The sequence below is a fragment of the Mastigoproctus giganteus genome, chromosome 5, assembly GCF_048544385.1.
Source record: "Mastigoproctus giganteus isolate SK-2022 chromosome 5, ASM4854438v1, whole genome shotgun sequence".
Taxonomy (NCBI): Eukaryota; Metazoa; Arthropoda; class Arachnida; order Uropygi; family Thelyphonidae; genus Mastigoproctus; species Mastigoproctus giganteus.
In genome coordinates, this window is record NC_143579.1 from 100,168,001 (window position 1) to 100,182,563 (window position 14,563).

The 14,563-nt window shown below is 36.9% G+C and overlaps 1 protein-coding gene across 1 annotated transcript in view; it reads left to right on the plus strand.

Annotated features, from left to right (window-relative positions):
- Window positions 1-14,563, plus strand: part of Mtpalpha (monolysocardiolipin acyltransferase Mtpalpha) — a 370,336-nt gene that overhangs the window by 28,382 nt on the left and 327,391 nt on the right. The window contains exon 2 of the mRNA XM_090373365.1: window positions 4,512-4,556. Coding sequence (XP_090229491.1) covers window positions 4,512-4,556 — 45 coding nt within the window. The remainder of the gene's footprint in view (window positions 1-4,511; window positions 4,557-14,563) is intronic.

The following is a 14,563-nucleotide window of genomic DNA, read 5'->3' on the forward strand; positions in this document are numbered from 1 at the left end:
TGCTCTGGGCTGGCCACTCCAACTTTTCCACACCCATGTCCTCAAACCACTCTGTTATAACCTGAGCAGTGTGGCATGGTGCATTGTCTTGCTGCTACAGGTATGGGCCTTCCCTGAAGTATTGCCATAATGTTGGAAATGCATAATTATCCAGACTGTCCTGGTGTTGCACAGCATTCATGGTTTTGTCAATAATGACTAATGGGCCCCTGAAAGGAAAGAGCCCCATACCATGACACTACCTCCACCAAACTTCATTGTTAGGAGTATACAATCAGTAAGGGACTGCTTTCCATTGTTCTACAGTCCAGGATTCACTCTCCTTACACCATGTTAATCTGCATCTGGCATTTGTTGAGGTGATCAATTCTTTTGAACTGTTGAGGTAATTCTGTTGAACGTATCATCTTGCATGCCCACTTTTGGAATTGTCTGTTCAAAGCCCAGTGTGCATATTTATAGCAGGAGCTGTCATGTGTTGCATGCATAAGACTTGTTTCCCCATCTATGGAGGGGGTGTCCGGATATTATTGGTAGGGCAGTGCACCTATACGTTAAAAATCAGTTGCCTCAGGAGAAAAGAAAATCTAATGAGAGAAATTAAATATTAAGGAATAAGATATCGTCAGGTAGGGTTGAACTTTGGAAGGCCAGAAACCCATGATTTTTTCTACCCCCAAAAAACCAATTTTTGCCCACGTTGAGAACCCCTGCTGTAGACCCAATGGTGGGGTAAAAAAAAAAAAAAAAACTGCAGCCATTATCAACCCACTGCAGGATGGAAGTCTCCTCCACAAGTCATATTGAGAGAAATGGACCATAATCTGCTACGCTGGGTTGGCAGATCGACCGGTATTTAGCAGTCAGGGGCTTGAATCATGATCTACTCAAAGAGCATGTGCTACTGCACCAGTGCTCCTGACCACTCGGCTGTAGAGGCCTTGGGGTAATTAGGCATCAAATCCTAAAGAGACCGAAGGAAATAAAAAATATTTTGTGATATAAATAAACAGCCATAGAGATTCATGGAGTTGAAGAATCCAAAAATTAACAAGTACTGCATAAAAATTTTCAGTAGTAATGAATATGCATAATAATAAATGAAAATAGTATAAATCTAGAGTAGATAAATCCAAAGATGGGTGTAGTACTTAAAGCAACTTTAATACTTGAAAGATCCAAGATCCAAATAAAGCAATTTACTTACATTTATTATCTGTGTCTGAAAACAAAAAGTATTATCAATAAAGCCTCAACAACAGAAGTGAATTATCAGTAATTTCATAAAGGATTGTTAAAACATATATCAAATGAATACATGAAAGAAGTAGATACTAAAAAAGTAGAAACTTAGTGAGTAAAGAAACAAAGTAATCATTCTAATGAAAAAAAAATTCTATATGAAATCATTTATAGTTATTACTCACTGGTGAGTAATAACTATACATATATATATGGTGAATAATAACTAAACATTCCATAGGAAATCATGTATATTTATTACTCATTGGTGAGTAATAACTATACATGATTTCCTATGGAATTTTTTTCATTATGATTACTTTGTTTCTTTACTCGCTAAGTTTCTAATTTTTTAGTATCTACTTCTTTTATATATTCCTTTGATATATGTTTTTAAAATCCTTTATGGAATTACTGATAATTCACTTCCCTTGTTTGAGACATTATTGATATTCCTTTTGCTTTCAGACGCTGATAATATATATAAGTAAATTTCTTTATTTGGGTCTTGGATCTTTCAAGTATTAAAACTGCTTTAAGGTATCAAAAATTTTTTGATACCATTCAGTTCCACTTTTGGATTTCTATGCTCTAGATTAATACTATTTTCATTTATTATTGTGCATATTCATTACTATTAAAATTTTATGCAGTACTTGTTCATTTTTTGATTCTTCAACTCCATGAATCTCTATGGTTGTTTATTTATATTACAAAATATTTTATTTATTTTCTACAGTCTCCTTAGGATTTGATGCCTAATTCCTAATTATCCAACCATTGGGTCTACAATCATCTAATTATATGCATCCTTGGATTTATTGCCTATTCTTTCATTACTGGATTTAAACTAGATTTCCTCATCAAAAACCTCCCATGGATTCTTATTACACCCTTTCACCTTTGGATGTACATCTGAAACTACCTTTGGATTTATGCTACTCTATGAACAATAGATTTACTTATTTATTTTTACAGAAATGATTACTGATATTAGTTCTGTTTTGTTTCACTACATTTTGTACTACAGGTTATAAAAGTCTTAATCTGGCCTCTCCATCTCAGGCAAGCATTTTACACCTTTTTATACAGTATTTGGATTCGAATATCATTTTTTGCATTTGAATTTTTTCAGATATGATCTAAAATGAAATGGCCGTTTTATGGAGCATATAGAAATAGATTGGATTGTGTTTTGAGCACATTAACTTCCGTTCCGGGTAAAATAATGGAGTCGGTGGTTAAAGATGCATTGCAGGATCATCTAGACAAGACTGAAGCAATAATTGAGACAGCATGGGTTTGTTAAGGGAAAGTCTTGTCTGACAAATTTGATAGGATATTATGATGTGGTTACAAAGGAACTGGATGCAAAAAATAATGATATCATATATTTGGATTTCAGGAAAGCTTTTGACACTGTTGCGCATGGAAGACTATTGTACAAATTGGAGCAGAATGGTATTAAGGGTAAGTTGCTACAATGGATAAAAGGATGGTTAAGTGCGAGAAGACAGAGGGTGGTAATCAATGGGTGCTGCTCTTCTTGGACTAATGTTATTAGTGGTGTCCCACAGGGTTCGGTGTTAGGTCCACTGTTGTTTTGTATATTTATCAATGATATTGATGAAGGTATATCAGGCTTAATGTCGAAGTTTGAAGATGATACAAAGGTTGGCAGGGTTGTTAATTTCAGTAATGGCAGTGTGCTACTGCAACAGGATCTAGATAATTTGGGCAGATGGGCTAAGAAGTGGCAACTGAAGTTTAACCTTGACAAATGCAAAGTACTGCATATGGGTAGAAGTAACCCCAGAGAAACGTACCAGCTGTGTGGTACTACACTTAAGGTAGTAGAAAATGAAAAAGACCTGGGAGTAATTGTGCAGGCAGATATGAAGTTTTCTGAGCAATGCAGACAGGCTGCCAGGGCAGGTCATGGGGTTTTGTCAATGATATATAGGAATTTTGCTAGCAGGGAAAAGGCGGTGATTATCCCTCTGTATAAGGCAATGGTCAGGTCACGCCTTGAATACTGCGTACAGGTCTGGAGGCCTCATTTTAGGTAGGATGTAGATTTACTTGAGTGTGTACAGAGAAGGGCAAAAAGATTGGTGAGGGGAATGAAGGGATCCTCTTACCAAGAGAGGCTTAAGTTCTGCAAATTGCAGTGGCTGGAGACTAGGCACCTGCACGGTGATCTGATTGAGGTATATAAGGCCTTGAATGGGTTGAGCACGCTGAATTCTGATGGGATCCTTCCACTTGTTCAGATTACGAACCTAAGGGAGCATAAATTCAAATTAAGAAAAGACAGATGTGAATAGATGTGCGGAAATTTGCCTTTAGCCAGCGGGTGGTTAATTGCTGGAACAAACTTCCATCTGTCGTTGTGGAAGTTGATAGGTTGAATAAATTTAAGGAGGAACTGGACAGACATTTGGAGAGAATGGTGTGATTTTTTTTTTTTTTTTTTTTTTTTTTGTTGGCTGATGCTGCATAAGCTCATACATTTGCTTTCTTGCATCACATGCCACCACTACTACTACTACATGGATTTTCAGTTTCTTATATCATTTGCATATTAATTTATGAAATAAGGATATCATGAGAAAGAGCTGACTCAAAAAAAAAAAAAAAAAACTCATTTTATTTGTGATTGTAAAGAAACTGAACAATCCTAGCCTCAAAATAAAATTTTTCAGATAAATTTTTAACAAGATGAAGGGAATCATTTTAAATATGTATAGATGATGTAAACTCTGAATTGTTTGAAACTTAAAACTCTTTGGGGGAAAAAAAAGAAGTTAATAATTTTTTATTATTATTATTATCCGTATGGTGCAAGGAAGCTGCACCAAAAAAATTTGCGCATTACCCTGCGAGAGAGAGAGAGAGAAAGTAGAAGGGAATCACCAAGAAAGCAAGCAAGGAATATTAATGATATCCAGCGCGCGACCCTGGGTTTGCCAATTCCATACGTACAGATGTGAGCCACTGGAGTTGTTTTTTATGAATTAATTGCAATTTATTTATAAAATATGTAATTTATTCATATAAATCACATCAAAGAGATGCATTGTATAAATCTTGCTTAAAAAAAATTAAAGCAAATACTGGTTAGTGGCAGCTGAAAATAAAATCTTTAAGTTGCTCATGTTAATTGATAAGCATAGGCTATTAATAAATTTTTGTAAAAAATATATAATATTTTTTATTTTTTTATATTTCAGTGTTTTTTTTTTTTTCATACATATTTTATTTTTCAGTTTTCTTTTGTCCACAAATTTCTCCTCTACGTATGTCTCTATCAAGTGAGTAACTAAAGTATTTCTCTTTTTATTAAATTTAATAAAAATGAAATGTGTTCTGAAGAAAAAAAATCTTGTGTTTCTTTTTTATATGCAGTAACTACAGTAAACCCCCGCTATTCGTGGTATCTGTATTCGCGGTCGCTGATTTACTATAAAATGAAACCTTAAAAAATGTGAATTTTAAATTGCCGTGAACATTTTTCGCCATAAAAAAACATGGGCATGGCTAAAATCATCTTTCCCAGTCAAAACAGCGCTCGGTGGGTGGGGGGAGAGGGGGTGACAAAATCGCTAGCATGGATGTACAGAAACTGTTCTCTAATCCTTGTTCAGTATGTGTTTCTCTCTAATCCTTGTTCAGTATGTGTTATGCGCTTGTCATGGAATGTTTCGTCGTTTGCTTTTAATTTATATGCTTATAAATTGAATAAATTTATCAATTTATAAATTGATATGCTTACAAAAGTGAAAAATCTACCGTTTTGCAGTGTGTTATTGTAAACAGACTTTTTCGAGTGAGTTAACGGAAAAAAGTGACTTTATTGTGGACAAGTTCTTTTCTAACCCCTACAAAAATATGGCTACGAATAACAACGGAATTGCGAAAAAATCAAAATAGGTGATGACATTAGCGAGTAAAATTCAGTTATTAGACAAAATTTTTAATGATGAAAGTGTCTCATCAGTGGCAAAACATTATAAAATCAATAAGTCAACGTTACGATCAATCAAGAAATCGGAAGAAAAAATCCGCCGTAGTGTCCGTGAAAACATGCTAATTGCTTCAAAAATTTGCTCTGTAACTCGTGATGTTAAATTAGAAAAAATGAAAACGACTTTAAATCTGTGGATAGAAGACTGAACTAAAAATAAAATTCCGTTAAGTTCACTCATCATTCGTGAAAAGGCAAAACTCCTTTATCAACACTTTAGTGAAACTGGTGATAGAACTGGCTTGATAAGTTTTTTAGCTATAGCAAAGACTTGAAAGATTTGTTTGAAATTTCTAATAAATATTACATTTAATATTAAATGTTTCTTATTTCCATTTTGATGCCGTCTGCTTGCATTTCACTACGTACTGTCTATGTACATAGTCATATTATGAAGGTTAAGGGGAAGTCTTGCCTGACCAACTTGATTGGATACTATGATGCAGTCACAAAAGAACTGGATGCAGGGAATAACTTTGATATTATATACTTGGATCTTAGAAAGGCTTTTGATACTGTTGCACATGGAAGACTGCTACACAAATTGGAGCAGTGTGACATTGGAGGCAAATTGCTGCTATGGATAAAGGGGTGGCTCGTGATGTTAAATTAGAAAAAATGAAAACGACTTTAAATCTGTGGATAGAAGACTGAACTAAAAATAAAATTCCGTTAAGTTCACTCATCATTCGTGAAAAGGCAAAACTCCTTTATCAACACTTTAGTGAAACTGGTGATAGAACTGGCTTGATAAGTTTTTTAGCTATAGCAAAGACTTGAAAGATTTGTTTGAAATTTCTAATAAATATTACATTTAATATTAAATGTTTCTTATTTCCATTTTGATGCCGTCTGCTTGCATTTCACTACGTACTGTCTATGTACATAGTCATATTATGAAGGTTAAGGGGAAGTCTTGCCTGACCAACTTGATTGGATACTATGATGCAGTCACAAAAGAACTGGATGCAGGGAATAACTTTGATATTATATACTTGGATCTTAGAAAGGCTTTTGATACTGTTGCACATGGAAGACTGCTACACAAATTGGAGCAGTGTGACATTGGAGGCAAATTGCTGCTATGGATAAAGGGGTGGTTGAGGGGGAGAAGACAGAGAGTGGTAATCAATGGACACTGCTCATCGTGGACTAATGTTATTAGTGGAGTCCCTCAGGGCTCAGTGTTGGGTCCATTATTGTTTTCTGTATTTATAAATGATATTGATGATGGTATATCAAGCTTAATGTCCAAGTTTGCAGATGATACAAAGGTTGGCAGGGTTGTCAAGGACACTACTGACACTATGCTGCTGCAACAGGATCTGGAAAGGTTGAGCAGATGGGCTGAGAGGTGGCAAATGAAGTTTAACATTGACAAATGTAAAGTACTACACATGGGAAACAGCAACCCCAGAGCAACGTATCAACTCTGTGGTACTACACTGACAGTGGTAGAGAATGAAAGGGACTTGGGGGTGATTGTGCAGGCAGATATGAAGTTCTCTGAGCAGTGCAGACGGGCTGCAAGAGTAGCTCATGGAGTATTGTCAATGATATACAGGAATTTTTCCAGCAGGGATAAGGAGGTGATTATTCCATTGTATAAGGCAATGGTCAGGCCACACCTAGAGTACTGTATACAGGTCTGGAGGCCTCATTTCAAGAAGGATGTAGAGCTGCTGGAACGAGTACAGAGAAAGGCAACAAGATTAGTGAATGGAACAAAGGGGTGCTCTTACGAAGAAAGGCTTAAGTTTTGCAAATTATAGTGTCTGGAGACTAGGCACCAGCGAGGTACCTTGAATGGTTTAAGCATGCTCAATGCTGATGGGATTCTTCCTCTAGCTCAGAAAAATCACCTGAGAGGGCATAAATTCAAATTGAGGAAAGACAGATGTAGGATAGACGTGCGGAAATTTGCCTTTAGCCAGCGGGTGGTTGGTTGGTGGAACAGACTGCCATCCCTTGTGGTGGAGGTTGATAGCCTAAATAAGTTTAAGGCTCAGCTGGATAGGTATTTTGAACGAACAGAGGGGTGAAGCGGAAGTGGGTTTTTTTTTTTTTTTTTTTGGCTGATGCTGCATAAGCTTGCTTTCTTGCATCAAATGCCTCTACTAATGCTAATGCTAAAGGTACAGTCAGTCCTCGTATAGCACAATAGTTGTGTTCCTTGAAACCCTCGTGCAATATAAACAACAGGCCCTATGGGAAAAATAGGGTTAGGTGCCGACCACCCAAGATTGAACACACATTTGTAACAAAAACGTTATCAAACACAATAAATAATCGTAATAAAATACTTACGTATTTTATTACGACTATTACGTAATAAAATATTGCTAATGCTTTTGCTTCTATCGTAAGAAAACTTCTTTTTTTTTTGTTTGATTTTCTATCCCAACAGATGACAGCTGTTCCATCTCTTCCAATTCTTTGTCTTAATCTAATGGATTTTAATTACACTGAGTTGTTCCTGCTATGAAAGTTGTTTTTATTTTCTCTGCATTCTTTGTAATTCTTGGCATTGCCTCATTTAGGTCTGTAGCACATGCAATATCACATAGTCTTTCATTTCGCTCAAAGCGTTTCACAATTTCATATTTTTTCTCTATCGACAGAGGCGGACTGGCCATAAGCCTTACCGGGAAAACCTCGATGGGCCGGAGGCCGGTGTGATTTTGGCCATAAACCATAGTATGAAGCCTCTATAAATTTTCCTGGGTAAGAATTTTTGAACCAGTCCGCCTCTGTTTATCGATATTGCTTTTCTTTTTCTCTCTGAATCTGTAGTGTCTTCACCAGGATGCTTCCTTTTCACACCTTTTAAGTATTTTACTCATTTTTAGGGAATAAAGCACTGTTACAAAATGAGGAGGCACTCTTGATACACATAAACAAAGCTGCGCGCGTGTAGCAACTGAATAAAAACAATTTCCAGTTGCGTTTCTGTTAGTGGAATCTGTTATAAACTGGTAGTAAACTCGATCTAATTGCATTTGTGATAATACTGATAGCTGGAATTGTGTTGGTTTTTACGTTATTATGGTGAAATGTGTTTCCCCTTCACTGATATAAAAAACATAAATACATTTTCAGAAATCTTCTCTTCATTCCTATCGTGTTGCGTTCGGTTGGGGTGATTCCGCGTTCGGCTGCCATTTCTTGTAAACACAAAGGCGAATCATGCATAAGCGAATTCGGTTCGTGTTATATAAGATATCGTTCCCCTATTTATAAATCGTGTATGATCGAATTCGTGTAGTGTAAACACGTGTTATACGAGGACTGACTGTACATGTAATATATACATAGACAAAATTTTAGACTAGTTTTTCTTATATATTTCATACTTTGGAACGGAACCCCTTTATTACTATGGGAGCCATAACTCAGTATTCGCGTTTTCGGTATTCGCGGCATTTCTCGGGAACGTAACCCCCACAAATGGCGGGGGTTTACTGTACTTATTTACTAGTTTTTCTGTTATGTTTTCATTGCTGCATGGTTTTCTGTTAATAATGGATGTGTTCCACCTTATGGAATTCATCCACCATGTGAATCTTTTAAGTCCAGTTTTGAGCAAGTTTTGTGGGAGTTGAATAAGAAAAACACTGCACTATATGGGGTGTTGAGAATCATAGTGGTGTAAGTCAGTAATTTTATATATATATGTAGTTTAGTTTCATAGCAAAGTAAGTCTAAGTTGCAGTTCTAACCAAGATATGTCAGCACTTATTTTGAATAGTTAACAATATGAGGTGCCTCCGTAGCCAGGTGGGAAGGAGCAGCAGTGCGTAGCACATGCTTCTTGATTAGACCGGGGTTCGAGCCCGTCACCACCAAATACGGAGGATGCGGAAAGGTCATTCAGGGAATAACCACCGCATATCCCGGAGCAATATGGCCTTAGTTGCTAATGCTCCTAAAAACCAAATAACATTAACAATATGAGCAAAATGTTTAGAATCATAGTGAAGTAAGTCTGACTTATGCCATTCTGTTCCTGCACAGCTTGTATGATGGTGGTTATGTTTCAAGTTTGTATTATTGTAGCAAGATGTCTTTTCATATTTCATTTTTTCATGTAGCAAGATGTTTTTTAAGTTGAAATCTCGAGAAATGGAGCACGTCAAGAGGCCAACCAAGTAGAAGAAGCATGCCAAGAAACTTCCTTCAGACCTAGAAAACGTAAAAGGAAAGAGTCGAAAAGAGCTGTAGCCAGAAGACTTCACAATTCAGGTCAGGCACATGTGAACTTAAAAGGAACACATTGCTTTCTTCTTTCCTCTTGTGTTGAACATGAGGAAAGGAGAAAGCAATGTGATAATTTTATATCCATGGCCAATTTTTCTCAACAGAATGCATATTTATGCAGTCTTATACGTCATGAACCTATAAAGCAAAGGTGGCCTCAGAATGGCGGTTAAGGAGAAAAGCAATGTACAAATCTGTCTTGCATTCAAAAAGAAAATACCATAGTGCGTGTTTGTAAAAAATTCTTTCTCGACACTTTTGTTGTATCTGATGGAAGAGTGACAAGAGCTTTAGAAAAAGTAAGGAAGGGAAGTCTGCAGGAGAAGATTTAAGGGGTAAACATGTAGCAGCACAAAAGATAACTGACAAACAAAAACAGTTACTTAAGGATTATATTTGTATTTTCCCAGCATTTCAAAGTCATTACAGTCAAAAAGATAATCCGAACAGGAAGTTCCTTAGCCCTGACTTGAACGTAAAAAAAATGTATGTGCTTTATTGTGAATGATGTGAGCAAAGAAAGAGAGACTAATCCTCTTAAAGAGTATTACTATAGACATGTCTTCAACACAGAATTTAATTTACATTTTCACTTTCCTCAAAAGGACACTTGCAAGGCCTGTGGCAAGTATAAACAATTGATTAATAAACAATTGATTAATGTAGAATAGGACAAAGAAAGGGCAGGTGATTTGGAGGGGGCAACATGTTTTGCATTTGGCAAAAGCAGTGAATGCAAGAAATCAACTAAAGGGCTGATGGGAAAGGCCCGAGGAAATTCTGACAGCTATACAATCATTACAAAAAGTCCTGCCATTCCCAAAATTAACTGTTTCTGAGGCCCACTATAGTGCAATATGTACTGCTATAATTTAGGTTTGCATGATGTCACAAATAACCTTGGCTACATGTATGTTTGGGATGAGACCATTGCATCCAGTGGTTCACAAGAGATTGCTTCTTACCTGACTAAGCATATTAAGTTGAACAAAAAAAAAAAAAAAAAAAAAAGCATGTGATGATATACAGCGACACATGCACTGACCAAAATCAGAACATCGGGGTATCCTTATCGTTAATGAAACTGATTCGAGAAACTTCAGTTGAAGTCATAGAATTCATGGTTTCTGGCAGCTATTACCCTCCAAGTGACTCAGACTTTGGGCTCATTGAGCAAGCTGGAAGAAACAAGATTGTCTGTGTTCCAGGTGGATAATATAATACTATGAAGTCTTCCACAAGACACAACAGGTTTATGGTTGTAAAGATGCAACAAGATTACTTTTTTGAAAACAGAAGCTCTTGGAAAAGGCATAACAAAACGGAAGAAGAATGTTGAAGGCAAAAATGTAAACTGGTTTAAAATACAATGGCTCCATTATGAAAAAGAAAACCCCATTTACGATTTTCTACAAGTGACATTGGATGAAGACATCCCTTTCAGGGAACTGAATGTCAAACTCAATAAGGAGGGTCAACCTAAGAGCTTGAAAAGTACTGAACAAGAAAGGTTGTATGATGATCCTAGAGTGCTGAACTTTCTAAAGAAAACAGACGTGCTGTACCTTCTCAAATACATCCCCATCCCCCAGTTCACCATGCTTTCTTTAAAGGTATTAGAAGTTCAAAAAAAGTTTGTTATGTAGGTCTCTTATCTAATTACGAGGAAGAAGATGATGAAGCATAAACAGTAGTTTGTGGTGACAGTGTTTTATGATTATAGTGTTTTATAATTAGTGATGATGACTTTAATTCCTTTTTTAAAAAAATTAGAACACCAACAAAAAGCAACTGTGTTTTTTTTTTTTTTTTTAAGGGAAACTAAATTATGTGTGACCGCCAAAAGCTTTAATTAAGGGGAGGCAGATTCCCCTATTATCTGAGGTGAAATATCTAGGTATAAGAACTGATGATAGATTATCATTTTTTCCACATTTAAATTACTTACACGAAAAAGTTAAAAAATTTAGTGCAGCAGTAATTCGATTAACTAGGTCATTGGGGGTTGAAAAGGAAAGTTTTAAATTTATACTACGAGGCAGTCTTCTTACCCATAGTTGCGTACAGAGCATCAGCATGGTACTTCAGAGTTAGTAATGTTAAATTTAAACAGAAATTGTTATCGATTCAGCGCTAAATGCTTTATGTTATTTTTAGTTTGTGCAGAACAGTCTCAACGAATGCTATGCAGGTTTTGGCCGGGCATTTGCCTCTAGACTTGTACATTGTGTATCGGGCCCTTTGTTATTACTTAAAAAAAGGCATAGTTGTTTATTTCATGAATATTACATCGGCTGTCACTATAGAGATAGCTAAAGCTAAGAAAAATGTGTTCTAACACAGTTGATTGGTATGTGGCAACAGAGATGGGATCTTAGTGTAACTGGGGAGGTGACTAGATTGTTTTTTCCAACAGTTACATTTACTTATGATAGTAACAACAAATGATTTTTTTCCTTCTATGATAACATCGTTTATTTTAACTGGCCATGGATCATTAAATTTTAAACTACATTACTTTGGTCTAGTCAGCTCTCCTTTATCTACTTGTGGTCAACCTGAGACTTGGAGTCATTTATTATATGATTGTAGTTTGTATGTTGAACATAAAGGCTAAGATTGGTAATTTTGTTAGAGGCTGTGAAAGTGATCTTATTGTTATTAGGTTAAATTTCAAGCACTGCAAGAGTTCTGTTTAACTGTTTTTCAACGGAAAAGACATTGGAATAATCTAATGCTTACAAATTAAGATTTGGTTATATACACTTTGTGTTTATCTGGTGTGTGTGTGTGTGTGTGTGTGTGTGTGTGTGTGTGTGTGTGTGTGTGTGTGTGTGTGTGTGTGTGTGTGTGTGTGTGTGTGTGTGTGTGTGTGTGCGTGCGTGTGCGCGCGCGCAGGGTGTCTCAAAAATATTGGTACAAACGTTTAAGGGAGGTAGGTAACATCTAAAGGAATGTGAATCGCATAGGAACCCATAACCGGAAACGTCACAGGGAAGTAGTAGCAGAGGCACAAGAAGCAGAAATGACACAAGACAGTAATTAGTGGCAAACATTTATTTGACATAATATTAACAATGGAGTACGAGATGGGTGCATTTCATGATGTTACAACAGATGCTCGAAGATTCCACCATGAGACACGATGCAGGCGTGACACTGATGCAGCATGGATTGGCGGACACGGTCGAACACACCTGGAGTTTCTTTGACAGTAGCAGCAGCGCAGACAAGTCTTGCCAAGAGATCCATTTCGATCTCCACAGGCGATTCATACACGATAGATTTGAGGGCCGCCACAGAAAGAAATCAAGGCTCGATAAATCAGGTGAGCGTGGGGGCCAGGCAACGGGTCCACCACGGCCAATCCATCGACGCCCAAAACGCCTGTTCAAATGGTCACAAACACACCTTCCATAATGGGCAGGCACCCCATCATGTTGAAAAAAAAATGTTGTGTGTCACATTTGCTGGAATATCGTCAAATAACTCCGGTAGAACTTATTCAAGAAAGATCCAATATTTAACAGAGTTCATGCAGGATGGTAACAGGTGTGGGCCGACTAAGCAGTTACCAACCATACCTGCCCACACATTTATTGTGAAGCGATGTTGTGCCTCATGGGGGTGCACACCGTGTGGGTCCTCTGCTAATCCATACACTAGGTGCATGTCTGCCAGCTCACAGTTGGTATATCGATGCATGCTCTTCATGCGGCGACTACTGCTTGAATGAGTAAACCAGAAATTTTCTCTCTTGCGAACTGATGAACAGCACCGTGTACCGACTTACGGTGACGTTTCCGGTTATGGGTTCCTATGTGATTCACATTCCTTTAGATGTTACCTACCTCCCCTAAACGTTTGTACCAATATTTTTGAGACACCTTGTATATGTGTATGTGTGTATATGTGTGTGTATATATATATATATTTTTTTTTTTTTTTTTTATTTTATTTATTTATTTTTTTTGCTGGCTCTCAGGTGTGGGCAGCCTGGGAGCGTTATTGCTGGCACCCACCTGTATAGCACTACTTCCGGTGGGTGCAGGATTTTTGTGCATGAGGCACTGTTAAAATAAAAGACCAGGCCCAGTACCAAGTGACTATGAGTGGCCATTAGGGAGCAGCGGTCCAGGTGCCAGCTGCTCCCTGGTGGCGAAGAGGCCTGCCATACAAGTCTGTTTCGCAGAAGTCTGCACAAATTCAGTTTATCAGGTGGAGATAGACGGAAGTCTAGGTGCCACCTTAGACAAAATAATAATAATAATAATAATAACCTCCATGTGTATCACAATTCATTAAATTAATTTTTTTGAGTTTTTTTATGAATGCAAACACAAAACACCTTATTCTCAAAAATGAGAATAGACTGACTTACACCCAGTGGCACGTTATCCTATAGGCAAAAAAGACACCTGCCTAGGGGCCCCAATCAGAGCGAAGCCCCAATTTGTTCTTTTTTCGGAGCATTAGCAACTAAGGCCTTATTGTTCCGGAGATATGCGGTGGTCATTACCTGACCTTTCCGCATCCTCCGTATTTGATGGTCACGGACTCGAACCCCGGTCTAATCAAGAAGCATGTGCTGTGCACTGCTGCTCCTGCCCACCAGGAATAGTGCTTTTGGGAAGCCCCAAAATCACTATTCCAAAAACTGATTGCTGTTTTTTAGTAATATTTTTAAGTGATTTTTATCAGAACTGAACTTTCTACCTGCCAAGGTCAGTGAACTTTACGTGAAGATTAATTTGAAAATTACGTGTTTTTTTTTTTTTTTTTTTTTCAAAAATGGTTTCACCGACTTCTATGAAATTTTATATTTTGTTCTTATTTTATATAATTTGTTTGTTTTGTTGTCACAATAAAATAATTCAAAATATTCTTTATTAGTTTTTTTCTTTAGATGGGGCCCCCAAATTCCATTTTGCTCTGGGCCCCAAGAAGGTATAACGTGCCACTGCTTACACTGGTATGGCTGTGAATCTCAACCCTCCATATGTGTAATTTACATATATTTATTAATTATATATATAT